This window comes from Ciconia boyciana, chromosome 1 (assembly GCF_034638445.1).
Source record: "Ciconia boyciana chromosome 1, ASM3463844v1, whole genome shotgun sequence".
Lineage (NCBI taxonomy): Eukaryota > Metazoa > Chordata > Aves > Ciconiiformes > Ciconiidae > Ciconia > Ciconia boyciana.
The window spans coordinates 216,993,735-217,014,093 of NC_132934.1; the positions used below are offsets into that span (position 1 = coordinate 216,993,735).

The 20,359-nt window shown below is 39.3% G+C and overlaps 1 protein-coding gene across 29 annotated transcripts in view; it reads right to left on the reverse strand.

The window, feature by feature from the left end:
• Nucleotides 1-1,918: 1,918 nt before the first annotated feature.
• The window catches only part of EMSY (EMSY transcriptional repressor, BRCA2 interacting), a 42,271-nt gene continuing 23,830 nt past the window's right edge, over nucleotides 1,919-20,359 (reverse strand). For 17 of the 29 annotated variants that reach the window (XM_072850896.1, XM_072850910.1, XM_072850909.1 and 14 more), the window contains 11 exons: nucleotides 20,070-20,243; nucleotides 17,645-17,781; nucleotides 15,913-16,086; nucleotides 14,794-14,992; nucleotides 13,434-13,598; nucleotides 13,014-13,172; nucleotides 11,173-11,232; nucleotides 9,965-10,119; nucleotides 8,051-8,614; nucleotides 6,662-7,174; nucleotides 1,920-5,114 (listed from right to left, as the gene is read on the reverse strand). In XM_072850896.1, the coding sequence (XP_072706997.1) occupies nucleotides 4,920-5,114; nucleotides 6,662-7,174; nucleotides 8,051-8,614; nucleotides 9,965-10,119; nucleotides 11,173-11,232; nucleotides 13,014-13,172; nucleotides 13,434-13,598; nucleotides 14,794-14,992; nucleotides 15,913-16,086; nucleotides 17,645-17,781; nucleotides 20,070-20,243 (2,495 nt within the window). In that variant the 3' untranslated portion in view covers nucleotides 1,920-4,919. Of the gene's footprint in view, nucleotides 5,115-6,661; nucleotides 7,483-8,050; nucleotides 8,615-9,964; nucleotides 10,120-11,172; nucleotides 11,233-13,013; nucleotides 13,173-13,433; nucleotides 13,599-14,793; nucleotides 14,993-15,912; nucleotides 16,087-17,644; nucleotides 17,782-20,069; nucleotides 20,244-20,359 lie in introns of those variants that run through there. The other 12 variants (XM_072850920.1, XM_072850918.1, XM_072850904.1 and 9 more) reach the window with 9 other exon arrangements.

The window sequence follows — 20,359 nt, forward strand, 5'->3', positions numbered from 1 at the left end:
TCTAGTTCATTGCCACCACACAAGATATGAGGTTACTGGATTTCAGCCTCCAGCTCCTGTGCTTGTTGGAGAGAAAAGACTCCAAATGACAGAAAACATGACCCTCCCTGGTAACCCTAATTAATTATCCTCAATCTTGGTATTGATTTTTTCATTTCCATGCCTCTATACCAGACTAAAATGCCCCCAGTGACAATTTCTTCTTGCATAGGAACCCACAAATACATCTTAAGGTACTTCTTCCTTAACTTTCTCTTTGATAAGCTATGTTAAGCTCTAAATTTATCATAAGCTATGTGCTGCATTTCTACTGGAATAAACCAGATTCACAGATGGCAGTACGCTTTCAGGATAGACTTTGGGTAGGGGAAAAGCTCTAAGCCCTGTAGCATGGAAGGAAACTTTGCGCAGGCTGTTAGTAATCATTCCTCATGGTTTACATCAAACCTAGGCAAAAGAGTAAGTCCTGAGCCCAGCATAGACCCACAGGTGCTAAACATACTATTTTTCCAATACAGGCAAACCCAAAACAGTATGATTTTTCTGGTTCATTAGCTTAAGTTATGACCAGATTCTTCTCTGGATTGAACACTGCCAAGCTGAAACCATCTACCTTTGCAGTGTACCTTTGGAGATGCATAGCCACCTTCATCTGTGAAACCCTTAGACTTCAGGAATTATTTATACACTACAGAAAAAAGCATACAGTCTTACATTTCCCCAACTTTTGATTTTTTTTAAAGGTCTTGGGTTTTTTGGTTTTTGGTTTTTTTTTAAATCCCATCTATTTAGTCATGTATTCTGTTCAAAGGGTCCTCCACATGTAAGATGACACTCACAACTGCAAGTAGCTTCTGTTTTTCTATTCTGCCCCAAAATTTCAAAAGCTCATTTTGTCAGTGGGAGAAAGACTGAGGCTGAAAATACTTTTACCCTGATGGTTAAATCTTTCCAGAAAACATGTAGTCCTCTGTGATTGCATGCATCTTTAAAGTGCGCGTAACTCCTCCCTTGTTTCAGTACCTCCTCTAACTTCATTTCACTTTCTTAGCAACCTTTTTTGAAAATTCATGTATGTACTATTGCAGTGCCAGAGCACATTTGTTAATATACTGAATTCAAAGCGATCCTTTAACGCTGTTTTACTCGCTCTCCAATTCATCCACAGCTTCACAGATTCACAGAATCGTATAGGTTGGAAAAGACCTTTAAGATCATCGAGTCCAACCGTAAACCTAACGCTACCAAGACCACCACTGCACCATGTCCCTAAGCACCTCATCCACACGTCTGTTAAATACCTCCAGGGATGGGGACTCCACCACTGCCCTGGGCAGCCTCTTCCAATGCTGGACAACTCTTTCGGTGAAGACATTTTTCTTAATATCCAGTCTAAACCTCCCCTGGCACAACTTGAGGCCATTTCCTCTCGTCCTATCACTTGTTACCTGGGAGAAGACACCAACCCCACCTCCCTACACCCTCCTTTCAGGTAGCTGTAGAGAGCAATAAGGTCTCCCCTCAGCCTCCTTTTCTCCAGGCTAAACAACCCCAGTTCCCTCAGCCGCTCCCCATCAGCCTTGTGCTCCAGACCCTTCCCCAGCTCCGTTGCCCTTCTCTGGACACGCTCCAGCCCCTCAACGTCTCTCTTGTAGTGGGGGGCCCAAAACTGAACACAGCATTCGAGGTGCGGCCTCACCAGTGCCGAGTCCAGGGGCACGATCACTGCCCTTGTTCCTCCTAAGTTACAAGACTATTACCTGCTAACTCCTAGTACCAAAGACTATCACCATCACCATAGCTCACCTTTCTTCTGTTCCAAGGAGGGACATCAAGTTCATTTCAGGAAGGAAGATGCGGCTTATTAGGGAGAAGGGATCGGCAAATGTTATGTTGCACACTGATGTTTTATTTTTAGCAGCTCAGTGATATTTATAAGGCTGTGAGGAGGGGATACATGGCTGCAGGAGGATGAAGTAACCAACCCAGGGGCAGGTATGAAATACCTGCAGGGCAAAACAAGGAAGAAGCAGTGGCACCTGGAGTCCATGAAAAGAGGGAGAAGGCCAAATGCTCCGAGCATGTTTTCTTACAGTTACAAAAATCAAGTAACTATGAAGAAAATTAACATCTTGACCCTAAATTTGAGCTCATCTTGTATATTCCTTATTATTAAAGGTATTTTATATAGTGAAGTGCTGGAACAGCCAAATTATATAAGAGAATCTGAAAAAAATTCAGCTCAATTTGGGAAAGCATCAAGAGAGGAGTTCCAAGAATGAATGCATTGATTACGAAAGTCCTTTTTCTATATTTCTTACATGACCCCTAGATACCCCCACCACGTGCTTCAATCTGGCAATCTGAAAACAATTACCTCTCATAGCAATGCTAAAAGCTTTCGTGTTTTTAAGAGATCTGCTGTCTTCAAGGAACTGTCAAATAGTTCACTGTAGTTGTTCACACCTTCGCTGTGAAGTCATCACTAAAGATGCAAACAAAAGTCTTACATAAAACATCGGAATAAATTGGACCAGAACTCAGCAATACACTTAATGCATGAGGAGTGTTGAATTCACCTTAGGCCATTTCTTAGTATCCCTTTTTGGCTGGAGGGAGCATATACATTCACCTAAACCTGAAACCATAATTTAAGGCAAAGTTCTTGGGCAAAAGCAGTTAAGAAAAGTCTTGCTCTACTTTATATTCTCATGGCCTTTCAGTCCTAGATATGCCGGGGACACTCAAAATACTGCAAGACCCCAGGTGACAATGAAAATTTGATACGAGACAGAAGAACTGTGTGTCATCTGCTTCGGGCTTTTCATAACTGTATGGAAAACTACAGACTATGCCTTAACACTGGCATCTGCAAAGCACAACAGACTGTCCAATCCCACAGATTTTGGCAGCAAAATCTGTATTAAATCGCTTTTTGTCCTTCTGTAGCAATGTGGAACTTTCAGGACTTAGATCATAACTTGGTCACTCTTGTTGGTCACCGTTATTTCACTAAAAGAAGAGTAAAAGCTCCCAAACTATCAAAACCGGAACTACCTAGAATGGCATACCGGTAGGGTTGGTTTTTTTTTTTACTAGAGAAAGAAAAATGGTATGTTTCATTTAATATATATTTTTCTCTTCCATCCTGAGCATAAGTACAGCAGAAACCAAACCAATACCTATTCCAACATAAAGGTAACGTAAAAATAATTTAAGTTCCCTACCCCACTATTCCGGCATTTGCACATTGAATTTATCAGGACGCTTCTCCACCATAATAAACTACATTATTTTGTAACTAATGCTGATGGAAAAGAAAACAGAAGGAAAAAAAGTGTATGAAAGTCATAGGGACTTAATTTCTAAAATAACTGAGGTTAGATGAAAAACCAACAGCTCCATCTAGGGGTTACTGCATGTTCTTACATAGGTGGATACTCAGGACAAGTAAGATAAATGGTTTTTTAGGTTTTGTATTTTTAGTTGGAGTTACTCTAGTTGGAATTTAATCTTAACTACAATATCAACAGTAAAATCACAGCTTAAAAAAAGACTGACGCAAAAAGCTGTATTAGACTTTGGATGAAATCTACTTACAGTAGTACTTCAGCACCAAAAAGTGGGCAGTTAGGCTGACAGATGTATATACAAGTAAATGATATGTCAAAGTCTTAAAATGCTTAGTTATTTATAATGAAATCTATACAAAACAGTTAAAAACGTGTTTTTATATACATTTGGAAAAAAAAAGTATTGTCTTCATTAGCAGAATGTATTAAAACTGGTTCTCTTATCCCATCTGAACCCAAACCTCTCTCTGTGGCTTGTAACTATCACTAAAACCCAATGTATTGCTTCAACAAGCCAAGTCGTAAGGCTAATTTCTGAAACCTACCACTGTATACCAATTTAAGCTTTTAAACTCCCAAAACGGTCACTTTAAAAACAGCATGTAAGAGTAAAATACAGATTTTTAAAAGCCTTAGCTCACTTCTAAATTCGGAGGTTCAACTTTGAAAGATGCTGAACCACTTATCCCCAATTTTGAAAAACTGATTTATAGCAAAATACACCCCCCCTCCCCATTTGTATTAGAATTAACACACCTGCCTGTTTCACAGGAACTTTTTAAAGAACTTGGCCTCACTTTAAATTTTATATTTAAATAAATAATCAAAAATTAACTCGAGTAGATGAGCATTTCATGTGCTTATGGCACAAAGAAATGCCTCATACACCATTACCCTACTTCTGGTAAAGCATGAAAACAAAAATCCACTAGCAAATCCACTGCGCTACCAGTTAGTGATTTTGCTTATCTCCAAACATTCACCAACAAGAATTTAAAAAAAATAAACTATATTTTTAGGCTTATGAAAAAATCTTAACTCTAAGTGAGCACAAGTGCAAGAAAGCTAACCAATTCCAAAATTCCTGGGGCTTTTCCAGCACTGTCAGAGACACTTTTTCTCTCACATGCTATTTAAAAATACAAATATTTATTAAACATTCTCTTTTTTTGATGGTGTTTTGCTCAACAGCTAACAAAAAGACACAGCAAAATAATGATCCCTTTTCACTGAAAGCTGTTTCAGTATCTGGGTAAGGGCTTCAATAGCACGAGCTGTAGAATTCACTGCAGATTTGCTTTTTAACAGGAGTACATTCCACTGTCACAGGTTTACTAAATCTCGGTAACTACATCTTTTTTTTTTCTTTTTTTTTTTTTTTCTTTTTTTGGAAACAATTTTTAAGATGCAGCTTTTGCAATACCGTCTTGTTAAAACACACTGATGCTTCAAGGGTCCAATGAACAACTCTAATAGGCAAAGTGCTCTAAGACATCACAATACAAGGGCATCTTGGATACTCAAAATCCCAAGATGTTTTAAAGTGCACTCCAGTGTCCCAATTCCTTAGGATTGTTCAGCAGAACTTCGAGAGGGGCTGGGCTCAGTGCCGTCCTCAGTGCTACTGTCCACATCTTGCTCCATTGCTGTCTCCTCGTCATCGAGGCGCTGACTGGTGAAGTTGTTGAGCTCCAGGAGCCCGCTGGGTTCCACTACCACATTGGAGCTGGAGTGACAAGGGATGGAATAGTGAGGGATAGTCTGAAAGAAAAAAAAAGATTTAAGTTTTAACACACACAGTTTTCACAGGTAAAGGCATCTGCGCAGGTACTCATGGAAAAGGGATACTCTGTTTCCAAGAGCAATTTTCCCTAGCTAAGGCCCGCTGCATGTTACATTATGTTAGCTAAAGCTTCAAAGCACCCTTTCACCAGATTAGGTTGTGAAAGATAAAATTTGAATAATTTTGCCCTTAAGGCACTGATCTTGGCCTTGGATCTTCACTAAAGGTCTGCGACAGCATAACCAACAGCTAAACCACCAACACCCACCATCCACCACTCCTCAAACGCAAAGCAGAGATAATACTTCCTTCAGCCTTATCTTTTTCAGACAAGATATTCGGATATAAGGACTAGCTATGTTTTTTGTGTACAATACAATACAAGCTCCGGCCCTGCTCAGAGCTGCAGCAGCATACAGGCTGAGGAAACACAATGGATCTAAGCTATTTATTTCTGCTTATACTTTCATAGGTTCTAGAAACTAAATCTACAACTTTATACAACTGAAATTCTGGGCAGTATTTGGCTTTTGAAACAGCTTGTAGCATGCCACAACGATAAACAATACAGATTCTCAAAATAAACAGACTTGAAGTAAAATAGAAATCTACCTTTGTCTATTTAGGGAAATGAGGACTAAAAATGAGTACAAAAATGATGATTTCTACAAAAGCGAAGTTAGCTGCAATGAAGATTTTACAAAGTAGCGTGAAAAATTTGAAAGCTCTGTACACAAATTATGTTCCCACATCAGAAGTACTTTCACTGCAACACAAATATGATACACAATAAAACCATTTCAATCCACGCTATCATTTGTGTGAACATATACAATGCCAACTCGTCTACAAAGATTCATATTATACCACTATGAGTCCTCGGATGACTTAAATACTTCCTCAGTTGACATTCTGACCATGTATTACATCATAAAACATCACATTTAAGACAGCAGAATCAATGAAAATATCAATCATCAGTTAGGCAATGACTCAAAGCATTTAGACTAAAGATCAATAGTCATTTCATCTCAGAAGTGGTAAAACTGGTTATAAGTGAAGTTAACAAGCTTTCTTCTGAATCCAGACCTTATTTGCTGAACTTTCCCCATAAGTAGAACCCTACTACTTCATTTTTTGCACTGATTTTATACTCAGAGGTAACATTAATAGATACTATAAAAAAATTCTAATCGTAATTCCATAGTAAGTGGTGAAGGTCACATTTTTAAGCATTTCAAATGAAAGTACTTTGTAAAATTAGATGAGTTTGGTTTGTTTTCTTAACAGAAAAAGAAAGGAAGACACCGAGGACACAGTGAATGATACAGTGCTAGAGAAACTCGAGCTCAGTTTAAGAATTACACACTTTCAAGTAGTAATCCATTACAAGCGTAAGAGTCGAAAAAGAACCAAAAACTGAAGGAAAACAAAAATACTTGAACATTGTTCAGTTGCTATCATCACATTAGACACGAGTTTGCTCTGCTCAACCTTTGTCTTATTTGCTCTGGTCTTCTCTTACCTGGATAACAATTTCTGATGAACTCTCTTCAGCTTTCTTTTGTGATATATTCTGAATGTGTATAAACTGGTTTGTTGTAGGCATTCCTTGTGCATCGAGTTTCCTCTCTGTTAAAGTAGGACCAACAGCAGGAGGACTTGAACTGGATTCTGTACATGTCTGTTGCTGGGGGATGGAAGTTGCCGTCATCCCTACTGCAGTCACCCTCGGCACCTGGGTACAAGGTGACGACTCTGCTTCGCTAGCGAGTTTACTAGTGGACATGGCCTTGTTTGGGGGATCCACTATCGTCTGTTCTATGTTTGTATCAATCTGAGCTTCCACCATAGACACTGTCAAAATATCTGCTACTGCTGTCTTCGCGGATGCCTGCATGGGAAATAGGCTGGTAACCGGCAATGCCAGTTTGGGCACAGAACTGCCACCTGCTACCTTTGAAACAGAAGGAGGCTGACGCCCCTCAAAAGTTATCTTTGTAACAGTGGATCCTTGCGTTATAATTGGATTCTGCACCTGAAAATCAAATTTTGGTTGTGCATGTTACAGCTAGATTTTTTTTTTTTATTGAAAATCTAATCAATATTTCCAAGGACAGTATGGCACAAACAACATACTTGCTATTAGGAAGACAGTTGAAACTCAGTGTTTTAACAAAGGAATTAGCAACGATATGGTAACAGTTAATTGAAGCCTGGGGAAAAGCAGCTTTTTAGGCTGCTAGATAAGGATTGTAGCAGTATAATACCACAGCAGCCTCGTTTTCCTTTGGGATTTACATCCCCATGTGATGTTTGTCAACCCTCTTGTTTTTACACGTATTCCTGAAAGGGCCAAAAAAAAAAAAAAACCAAAAAAAAATTTGTACTTTTTTGGAGTTAGTTAAAATACGTATTTTTTTTGCACGTTCCTCAGTCTTTACATTTTCCCCTCCCAAGGAAATTCAAGTTACTCCTGTACATGAAAGCCATATAACTTCAGGAAGATGTAAACTACAAAGGAAGACGTACAATGGAGAGCCTTAGGAGACTGCAGTGTATTCATCTTTATTTCCACAGAAATAAAAAGTGCTACGGGAACGGAAATTAATAACGTGTCATATCTAAAAATTAAAAGAAAATAATTAGGGACAAATTCCATGCACCAGTGGTGGCAGAAATTCATAAAAACTGTCCAACAAAACACGTTTGTGAGCTCTATGGATTTTTCCCCTATAACATGTGCTTCTCTTTCCTAGTGTCAACCTTCTGATGGGGTAATTAATACCAGCGGAATGAGGAGTTCTCTCTTGCCAGGACAAAACACTGCTACAGCGACAGGGTTGGTGTTTTGATTTTTTTTTTTTTCCTTGAACAGCGACGTGTATTTTGCATGCTATCAATATTCCGTTACCTGGCTTGCTGGCTGTTTCTCTGAAGAGGCAGGTAGCTGCATTTGACTCTGGGGGGGTTGGGGTTGCACGTAGATTTTTTGTGCCGTTGGTGCCTGTTGCAGTTTGGGCAGCTGCTGCGTGGTTTTTACTGCAAGCACCTGTACTACAGTTTGCTGTGGCTGTGCCACTAAGGTAGGGAGTTGCCTTTCTTTGGCCATCATGTGGTGTGGGGGGTGCTGTGCATCTGGTTTGGTCTGTGCTTGCTCTTGCTGCAGGGGGGTTAGCTTTTGATGCCTTATAGAAAGCTGGGGCATTTGTGGGAGTTTGTGCTGGATTTGATCGGCCTGCAGGTGGATTGTCTGCTTCTGCTTAGTCTGGAAACACTGCAGAGTTTTCACTTGCAGTTGAGTCTGTTCCAGCTGTGGCTGACTCAGTTTTTGCTGTTTTTGTGCCTGCGATTGTGTCAGGGCGGATCTGTAAAACAGGCCAGTCTGAGGATCTAAGGTGTCCATCTCTTCCACTTCTCCTTCCTCAGTTCCAAGTTGTTCACTGTGTTTGGTAAATGCAGTGTGACTGCTTAAGGCCTTAAGAAGAAGAAGTTAGAGCCAGTTAGTAAAGAGAAATAAAATTATAAGAATACCAAATCTAAAAATAATTTTTAATGTTTCAACTGGACTACTTTAACTTATTTTACCATTACAGACTCCCAATTCATGTCTAAAAAGATAACCTCACATGGAGATTCCACAATGTGTAAGCAATCAACAGCTATTTTTATCATGTTAAAATGTGGTACGTCTCTATGTGACAACATTAACTGCATAGCTAATCCTCAGTGGAGATTATGTAGCTCTCGCGTGTGTCAGACTAAGGTTCAAAGCCCCTAAGGCTGCATGGCAGTTGGATATGAAGCAGCAGGGATTAGCAGGTGGTTGAACCAGTAGCTCCTCATTAAAGCAGGAGTCTCTCTGCACAATGAATTCTTATTCTGCCTCTTGAGAGCCTAGTCAGCTCCACAATTTCTTCTGCAGCTCCCCATATACCTACAGTCTGCCCTATTTCGGCACAGATCTTCTCTTCTCCTTCCTTCCTCAAAATTTTATTGCAATTTTTCTTGGGCATTGCGCAAATATTGTTTGATTTTTTGAGGGATTCGAGGGAGCAAGAGATCTACATTACAATGCTTTGTATACCATGGTATAAACACATTAATAAATGGCCTTAGCAAGATGAAGCAGCCTACTCAAACACCTGTGAAAATACACTCTCTGAAGTGGGTTTATAACCCTACCACAGTACTGTCCTGGTCCACAGCTGAAGATCCTAGAAGTTAAAGCACTACAGAGTTGAGCAGGTCTTGAACAAAGGCATTGGAGTGGCTTCAGTAAGATTTCACCACAAGCTACACTGTTTGCTTGAAGTGTTTGGGATCCTCGTACTGGTCTAAATATGATCTTACTTTTTGATTCAGACAAGTTTGCCTATTCACACTAAAGCCTTCAAATGAAAAAGACACTGTGTGCTCTGTGCACTGACTAGATTCTGCTTCATCCCTCTTCCCCCTACACTAACACCAACATAATCTAAAGAGCCTAGGCCCCTGCAATACAACATATAGAAAAAAGCAGCTCGTCGCTGTTGAAGAGATGACATACAGACAGCAAGAACTCATCTAGGAAGCACTATCTTTTCCACAGTGGCTGTTAATACCTCTTACCTAACAGTCTCAAGTAACCTCATTAACTGCTTCCCTTTTATCCCACCACCCTCACCATCAAAACAGGCAATATTAAAATTAAGTTATTAATTTGCCCTTAGACTTAGCATTTTCAGTGGCAGCAACATGACATATTCATTCAAAACAAGCCCTGGTCCTATATAATTCAAATAACCTACTGCTGTTTATAGACTGTTGGGAAAAGAAAGGGTACAACCTGCTGCATGATATGGGTAATTGCGCCTGTGGAGGATGCGGGGATAGATTTCACCACAACAGAAGTCTGCGTTGCTGTCTGTGACTGAGCCACATGCTGCAGCAGAGTCCTCTGGGGCTGAGATGACGGCTGGTGGGGCTGGGACCGATGACTGACTGAAAGTAAAGAGGTCAGTGGCACTTCTCCAGAACTAACTGCAGTAACTTCAGCTATTTGCTTTGCATTTAAGCTTCAACTGAAAGTATATATGAGTGAAAGAAAGATCTGAATATGAAAAACATATTTTACTGTATGCTAGCTTCAACCTTAAAGTGTAGATCTATTCTGAGAAGCTTCTTAAAGTAGCAACTCAGGGGTTTTGCTTTTCTCTGTTTCCTAAGTAATCACGCTTGGTCCAAACCTCCTCTGGCCTCCCTCTCCCAACACACCAACTTTGCAAGCAGAATTTATACTCCATTTTCAGCTGGGTTCTTTATACAGCACCAGCATAACACTGTAGAGCACAAGTTATTCTGTGGTTTTTACACTGTTAAAAGCACCTGCACAATTGACTGCAATTAAGAACAGCAAGCCTTGCTCACCGAATTTCTACCACTGATAGACTGCAAGAGATACTCTCCAGAGCACAGGCTAAATTTGAAAGATTAGCAATTAGAAAATGTTTGGGTATTATGAAAGCAAGTGAGGTTGATCAGAAATTACAGACCAAAAAATGGAGACCTTGTCATGGGTCTATGTCACTTTTTAGAACAGATCCAGCATGAGTTATGGAGCTATGGTGATGGCTCTGTAATTAAATAGTGGATTGACAGAGAAATGATCTCCTGCTGAGAAAAAAACTCCACAAACCATTCTATATTGCAGTCACTGATAAGACATGAATCCAAATTACTTTATGCCTGTCCATACTAACATGTCAATATTTGCTTTAATTAACTTTTTAGTTACAAAATAATTAATAACTGAAGGAGAACAAGCAAAGTTTAAGTTCAGTTGTAACATAACTTAAAGTTCAAAAGTTTCTAGTGACCTTCCTGGAAGTTAAAAGAAAGGTCATATTGAATTAATATGATAATTTTACTTTCCCACTCCAAAAAAGGAGTTGGATTATATCAATACCGGCCTGCATGCTGTGCCAGATCCGTCGTGGATATCCCCCAACAGTTCCTGCACAATTGAAAACTTCATTTAAAAATAAAGTTTCTAACCTATATGGTTGTGTAGATATTCTTCCGAATGTGAACCAATACAGTGTTGTCTTCCTGAGTCTGCAGACAGACAAAAAATGGTGACACTAAGATGTGTGAACCGCTCCCTTCATCTCACGAGGAAGCACATGCTGAATCCCAGCTCCCGTATAGATTAAAGTGTGCCTAATCCTTTGGTCTAGGCGCATGCAGGAGATTTCACAACAGATTACAGACTGTTTACTATCTCACTATTGAATTTTTAGCAGAAGATAACACTACATGGACTACTGATGAACCCTGAGAAGCACAAATTAAAACAAAAAGAAAAACTCCATTATCTGCATTCCCTGGCAGTGTTCACAGAAACTGGGGGAAGGGACAAAAATCTAAAAGCAAAATAACCAGTTTTGTGCTGTAGCAGAAACTGCTGCTAATCAACCCACAGCAGCCTGCATTTCTCTGGTAGATGACTATATCAATTCAAGGTTTATAAAAATCCCAGTCTTTCAAGTAGTAATCATAGCTCAAGGAAATTTTCAACTTTTGTACTTTGTATGGCTTCTAAGCTGCAGAAAAGGACTTAAGTCTACGAAGATACCAGCTGCAATTTCCCCTCCTCCCTGCAAAGGGCCCTATTTTACATAAACTTCTACAGCAAGACCCAGTAAAAACTGGAACCCTGAACAGAAGCACAATGCACAGTATCTGTGCGAGTGAAGATAACTGACTGTTAATTGGAGATCACTTTAACACTGTTTATTGTACTTCTGAGTTTGTTTTAAAAGAGATCCAAGGGAGCATGACTCAAACATTCAAAATTGAAGCCAGATACAGTAAGTGTTATTTAAAAGAATAACAAAAACATCCCCCCCAGCTCCAATTTCACACAACTTAAAGTTAGACCATACAACGGATGCAAGTGAGGGGAGGAGGTACAGAGCAGGAAAATAAAAAATGAAAATATCAGATTAGGCATTTAACACTAAAACCACTAGAGTTACAGATATGTACTTATACAATTTAATAATCAAATTTTATTCCTCTTTTCCAATGCGGATTTTCAACACACTTTTGCTTTCATTTTCCAAATAAAGTAGGGAGACCAATATTGTGGACTTAAGAAATTAAAGCAGAAAACAGGTAATTTGATCCCCTCGTGTATGTATGGGAAGTGGCTCACACCTAGTGTTCTGGGGTAGCAGGGAGCATCAGAGAGACAAAGGAGGCAAGGACTTACACAAAATAGACAACCAGATATGAGGAGTCAAGAGTTTAAAAAGTTAAGAGCTGAATCCCAAACATAATTTCAATTTGAGTAATTAGTTTAAAAAGTGCAAAGTTATCAGTTCAAAGCCTTCTAGCAAATGAAGAAACTGGGGACTGCATTAGCATGCTAAATGCACACCTGGCTTAAAAACCCACTTAGTGCTGGTAAGCAAGTACCATTTTGCAAATATGAGTTAAACTAACTCAAAGTCTGAGTCCACTCGATACGTACAAAAAGTAGTATCCAGTTCCCGTAACTTCGTTTTCTCCTTTTTCCTTACTAGACATTTTCCTTAAAGACAAGTGGGACAGCCTGTCCTCTCCATCACATCAGGGAACAGAAAATCTGTTCAACTAGGATGTCTTGAAGCAACAACCCTTGGTTTCAGTTGGAAACATTCTCCACTATGCCCCAGAAAAGCAGATGCAATCTCTGTCCCCTGCACAGGGTCTCAAGAGTGGAAGAAAAGAATCATTTCCTCTACAGCAAATTACAGTGAAACACAAAAATGAAACCCATTGTAAGAAAGCTCCAAAATGAAGTCCCCAGACTTCAACTGCAAACCCACCATCATACTACCTTAGTCACTTACCAGTTGTGATATATTCAGCAACTAATTCTGACTCTACTACAGCAATTGAAGGACTTTCGGGAGAATGCCTCTTTTCTTGGGTCATCTGGATTGGGACAGCCATTTGGCTCAAGTCAATGGTAGGCTGCCTTGGCTTCGATTCTAACTTTTCCTTCACTGCTTTAGAAGAAAAGAAAAACATAAAATAAGCCTCCAATACATAAACCTCCATAATAAAATAAACATCCAATATAAATGCCAAAGTTTAATTAAACAGACAGTGAACATTATGTAATAGATTTAAACAAACTGTTACAGGATAAGAAGGAATCAAGCTGATTCAAGATAGGTGCTTTCCAATTACATAACTTATTACAAACCACTGCTTAACCAAATAATAAGCTTTAGAGTTATCCTAAACAACCACATGTGTTCTCACACCTGTTGTCTGCTGAAGTTCCAGCAAAGCTTTTATTGTGGAAGTAGCTGACTGAGATTCACTGGATACATCCTGATAAATTATTGTAGGGCTTGTGTCCACAGCAATTTCATGTTCTGACCAATCTTGACTTCTTGAAGCAATCACATGGACTACAGGCTGAGAATCTGTTTGCAAAAGAACAAAGGCACATCAAGTCATCACAGAACCATTTTGGGTTCGAGGTTGATTGTCCAACTTCTTGCTTTAAAGCAGGGCTATAGTTCAAAATTAGACCAGGCTACTCATTATCCATTAGCGTTTTGAACACTGACAAGGACGCATACTCTCATTCTGCAACATTTTAGTATTTATTACAATTGACTCAAAGCAAAACGCTGCTGATGTTATGAACAGTTTCTAGAAAAAAAAAGATCCTATATCTTAGTTGCTTGTAAAAGCTTTGGTTTGAACAAAGTTCAGCAGGTTTTTTTGTGTGTTGAATTTGTCTTGGACTGAACTCTTTTTCAGAAGGTTTGAGCAGTTCATGTGATCAACATGTATTCAGCATTCTGAATTAACAGCTCCTAAATTTTGGTAAGTTTGTTGAATCTTCAAAACTTTTTTTAATTTACTTAAAATGGCAGTATAGACCAATAATTACAGAACTATATAGAAAAGGTGATTGAAAGGTACACAAGTACACGCGTTTCACTGAGAGACATCTGCTTTTATTTGATGCAGTGATACACCCTATGGTCGCTCCTGACCAAAGGCTGGGTGTTATTTATGCCCTATTATTTATCCTCCTCTACCACACAAAGAGCTGCATCCATATCATGGCTTGAAGCCATGGCAGCATCCCCATCAGGACTGCATGTCTGATACATGTCCTGATGTACATATATGTGCCTATAAAAGGCCCAAAATTTATGTTGGTCACACGACAGCTTTCAGTCATGCAGTGGAGAGATGCTTCAATACACTCAGGAAAGAGGGTGGCAGAGCATGGGCTGCCAAAAAAAAACAAACAAAAAAACCCCCAAACAAAAACAAAACACCAAAAAAACCTGCTACACTGCCCACCTCTGGCAGACTCCCCAAAAAGAGGGAACAGGCTGCAGGCCCCAAGCATTGTAACAGCAAGTCAGAGCCCAGCAAGAAACCATTATCTCCACTTTTCATATAGGAAATGGAGGCATATAGTAAATAGCTCATAAAAGATAAATAAAGCCATAAGGGAAGTGAACAATGACACTCACTGCTAACAGACTGAAAACAGGGTGAAAACTTGTGCTGAAAGGAGACACAGTGTGTTATATGAAACTAGCTATCATGCCTGGGAGACAGTCCATTCATATTTTATGCGACACTAATACACACCTTGGGAGCTCTGGGAGGACTCTGTAGAAGAAGAGCTGCTATCGGTGTAGGTTTGTGGTTCTTCTTTCACTTCTGGGAGAGATGAGTTTCCTGTCTCTGCTACCCTTGACGCCTGCTGTAACGTTTCAGTCACCAACTGCCTAGTTTGTTCACTCACAACTGTTGCTTGAAATGTCACTGGCTTTGGTTTTATGAGAACCTAATTAGAAAGACAAATTTTGTGTATAGTAAGAGCACTCAAGAAAACAGATCTGAGCAATCAGAATACAGGGTGCCACTCAAATAGATTAATGTACAAGACCTACATAATATTTGTAAGTTACTGAAAAAGTCTACCTGTAAATTCAGCAGTTCTGATTATTAAACCACAAAGCCCAAGTAAATGGCAATGCACAAGAATGTACTTCTCACTCAGTAATTTGGAGTACTTGACACAATAAAACAGTAAACAGTCATTTTTCAGGGCTGATTACAACTATGGTGTGATAAGAGAAAGCTACGCAAGTGAGCTGGAACATGCACTGCAATGATAAGGACAAACACCTGTCTTCCACAGCCCACAGTAAATACAGTCTTGAACAATCAAGACACGCAAAATATTATACCCGATAAAACTTTAGTTCTTTTAAATACTAAGTGCAACCAGAGAAAAAGCTGAAACTGAAAGCCTCCAGAAATAAGCCAGATTCTCTGTATACAGCCCCACCAACTACACAAGGTTGCAGGGACAACCTGAACATACGTTAACCAGAAAATAACTTCAATAAAACCTCAGATTTGATGGATGACCTATGTTCAGACTCCGCATCTTTATTTCTCATGATCTAGCCATTAGCTGTAAGACTTAAACAGGCATCTAGAGCCATGACCATACAGTTTCAGCTATGTGAAAGCCTTAGTAAATCCTTTTGGCTTGCTCTAGGCCTCCAGAAACAGCTAACAAATACAAACACTGTGCTCAAGAAATCAGAATCAAGGCCACCTCATTACACCCCTAAGTCTCATTCCCCACAGACATATATTAACCCCGCAACAAATGTAGCAACACAGTGAAAAATTATTTACTTCCCATTAAAATTTAGGGGTACATTTCAAGACAGAAATGGATCCTCACTGTACCTGCGTTTTCCCTTGCTGACCATAAACAATTTTAGTTGGGATGATTTTGGTGGCTGGCTGGACCGTGGACCCTATTCCTTTTGGCTGTGTTACAATCATTTTTGTGATGGGTCTTGTGGCAGTGATGATAGCAGGTTTTGCTCCTGCTGGCACTGCCTGAATAGTTTTCTCCCCCTGTAGAGAAGTCAAAGTTTACAGGTTAACTTAGTGAAATTCTTCAGAGAGACCCACTTCTCTAAAAAAATACACAGTTATAGGTGAGTGTGTGTACCATGAAATCAACATGCTGCTGCTGCAACTAGACTTATTTGATACAAAAAACAATTCAAAGACCAAGAACAAAAAACCCTGTGGCTTTGAATGGAAAAGCTACCAAAATCCCCTTTTCCATTACTTTACCTTTTGAGCAGCTCTGAAGGGGTGAACAAAAAGGAGTAACTAAAAGACACCGACAGGTTTTTTGAAGTTGCTTCAAAGAATTCACAGAAGTTGGAACTTTCCTCAAATCCTTCGGAAATGTTTTTTTAAAACCTCGTTTCTATTAACACTAAACTTTGGCAAGACATCTACAAAACTTGAATTGAGATTCTAAAAAGAGATTATTTAAGTATAGATCTTTGTATTATTCTCATGACCAAGACATTAATTACATATGGACTTTTTTTTAAACTAAAAGTTCACTTAAAAAAAAACCCCACAGATTCACAGCTGTTTCACAGGAAACATTTGACTTTGGAATAGTGCTGACATATGACTAGACTCCTTATAGCTTAAGAAGAGCAAAGACATTGAGCATGCTTTTTTTTAGCTCTGCACAATAACAAACCAGATGAGGAACAACATCAGTTGCCACTCCTCCCAGCACTCCTACCAATTCCCCTCAAGTTGCTGGAAATCCCAAGAACCACACTTGTTTCAGAAATATCATCACATTCTGGTGGTTCCTACTGTGTAACATCATGAGATTTCCACTTGTGTGAAAATACAGCTTTTGGTTTTGTAAACTAGGAAAGTTCAAAATCTTTAAAAAAATTCCTAAAAGATTGAAAAAAAACCTTCCTACTCAGCTCTGCTACTCAAGTAGACTTTTAAAGATTACATGATTAATGCATTAAATCTCACAGTTCTATCTAGGAACATAAAGCATGTTCATCATTTTTATTTACTAGCACTTATAGGTAAACCCAGTTGAAGCTGGAAACTTGATTTTGTTCTTAGTACACATCAGGTTATCCAAAAAATAATTCAACACTATACAATACTCAGGTACAGGATATTACAGTGTTACACACCACATAAATTGAAAGGTGGTACCCTTACTGTGAAGGGACAGTTTATTGCTGTCCTTTACATCCAAAAGATAAACGGTTGGAGGTGCAAGTTTATAACACAGGACCGTGGTCCTCACTAGAGCATAAACAGTGTAAGATTCTAGTAATTTTCTTCTACTTAATCCCTTCAGGATTACAAAATCATTAACCACAGAAAAAAGGCAAGCTCAAAAGTTTTTATTTCCTTTAACTTTGAGAACATCCCCAGCTTGTTTTAAGCATCCTTCATATCCTGCAAAACACACTTGCTTTTCAAACATCCCTGACATTAAGGCATGCTGTATCTGTTAAGGAGCTCATGCACAGTTGGCTTTTAATAGGGACTTTAGCAGAATGAATGCAGCAGCCACCACACAGCCTGTCACTTGGCTATTCATTTGAGACTTGAAACTCTTACTTACCCCAGCATTCAACAGCGTTGTGACAACATTTTTGCCTGGAAGCCCTTGAATTGTAGTTCCTTTTCCAGTAGTCTTTTGCACAACAATCACATTGGGTTTGGATGTCATTGGTATTGTAGTGATTTTGGTTGTAGTTCCTAAATTTTTGTGGGAAAAGAAAAAAATGTGCAGTTTATCACATGTACATTTCCTTCCACTGCAGAAGTTGGTAAGCTCTGTAGGAATCACTGTATTTAAATCTGACAGCCCAACAGAAAAAAAGGGCAGTATCTGGAATAGGAATTTATGTCACCCAACTCAATATATAGATTAGATGCCCACTCTACAATCTTTCAGCTACAGTAAAAACAGGCATGCCCAGGACAGAGTAATTTATTCTATACTAGGACAGTCAGCCCCCTCTCACAAATTACGGAGCAGACTAATACAGCTTTTGCAGGCTAACATGTCTAACTTTTCACAGGCTAGAATTAGGGGGGGGGGGATAAGGACTCCACTAATACTCAACTCAAGGTCCTATTTGCACAGACAAATATTCTTCTACAGATAACCTCTGCAGAAGAATCTACGTACCAAGAATGTGTATCTGGTCAAGAGAAATACTAGCTCTTTCTGGCATTGAACTGTTGTAATACAAGTGACAAGCAGTGGATTGAAAGAAGGAAAAAAAGAAAAATATGCTATTGTTTTACAATCAGTTCTTAAAAGTTGAGTTTAGAAGTGTGGGGTTTGGGGTTTTTTTTCTTCTTCTGAAGAGCTATGTTGGCTATTTCTGTTCCTCTCCCAGTATTTAATTAGTTCCATTCCTTGTATCATGTTTTTATTTACCTGCAGTGACAGGTAATTCTAGTCAGCCCTCCAAAGTCTACAAGAGTACATACACCGATATGTAAGTCAGTGTTATCAGACCGCCATTTCGATATCTACACAGACAGCTTTATATCAACATCTTCCACTTTCTCTTTGAAGAAAGTATCACTCAATCACAGCAGAGCTGCAAACATGAGCATTCCCCTCACTAGCTTCTACCCATTAGTCATGCCTGTAGATACTTCACTACATATTTCAGATTAATAATTCTACTAATTCTGGGAAAGGGAAGACACACTGAAACAAGATCATGATCTACTTAATTCTAGTGACTTCAGAGGTATCTAAAGACTGCTCCCTTAGCAAAATAAACCCAACCCTCTTTGCCCCCCCCCCCCCCCCCCCAAAACCCACCACCAAAAAAAAATCTCACCATGAAACAACAACAAAAAAAAGCAGGCATCCTTTCCAAAAGTGTGTTTTTCAGGACAATTGTTATTATCCTTATCAGGACCGGCCAAGGGTTTCCCCGCATTAGCTGGTGCTCAGGACAATACTACTTCCATTTGTGTATAAACTCACTAAGAGATCTAGAAATCTTCTTAACAACTCATCATACCCACAACAGGCTAAAAAAGTTACTTGTTCCCAAAGAAGCTACTGTACCAGCCCTAAATACAATTTTGTGAAACTCAGGATCTGAAAAACTGAGTTATATCTACCAGACTACACCTCAGAGTGGGTTTACGGGATAGCTTGTGCAGCCCCTTCCAGTGACAGAAGCTGGCTGGTGCCATGTCAGGTCTTTGCTAAGCACCAACAACAGGACCTCTGAGTAATTTAAAGATATTACTAGACAGGATGAACAGACCCAGCAGATCTTGCTGTACACAGGCACCTAGCTTAGGAAATCCATCAGACCTTCTCTGCATTAGCACTGTTAAAGTCCAAAACTAAGAAATTGTGACTGGTTGGGAGTGTGCTTGGTTCGGGTCCTGAAGTGACCCTATGTTTAGAGGCTACGCTGGCAGAGAGCATCAAGGCTGGTCAGCAGACTAACAAAGATAAGCAGCAGGGTCTGCGTGAGGCTGGGAGGAAAAACTTAAGTTAGAACAGAGGGTAAGGGAAAGACAGGCTGACACTGACAAAAGAACAACAAGTTAAGGTGGAAACAGCACAGCTGAATTTAACATACAGTTCATTTTTATTCTGGTTCTTTGGACGTGCACTGGAATAGAAGAGGGCAGCATCCAGATTACAAAATGCTTTAAATTGGGGCTAATACAGTTTTCTGATCTTTCTGCCCTCTAACAGAGGACAATATAGTAGTTCTTCTCCCCCACATTTCTCTCTTCCTCCCAGGCTTCCGTCACATTAGATGTTTCCTTCTTAAACACAAGAACTATGCAATCCTTAAGGACACTTTATCTCCATAACTTCTACCCATTATTTTCTTCTTCATCCTCAGCTATTTTTCTTCTGAATTAACTTCTTCTCCAATAAAGGTTCTAATAATTATTTGAGCATGTAACCCACAGAAAAGTCCTGAACAATTAAAGCAAGTCTAAAGTTACCTTTGAAATAAGTCTTAATATCAAAGTACTTATATGCCTACCAGAAACAATATTACTGCTGATAATCTTCCCTCCCAGCGTAGCCAGTGATTTTGGTACTACAGTAATGATGCTACCACTTGTAGTTTTCACATAAGTAGCAGCCCCTGGCGTTCCAGCCATCCGAGCCCCTATAGAGGGGCTAACTGTTGGCCGCGTATATGTTGCTTGAGTTCCTGTTTTAAAGAGAGAACAAGAAAGTTCACTGTTAGAACACAATCCTCCACTAGTATGTGTGGAAAAATAAGTTAGTATAGGAAAAAAGCATTAGATTTTATTCAAAGAGACCCCA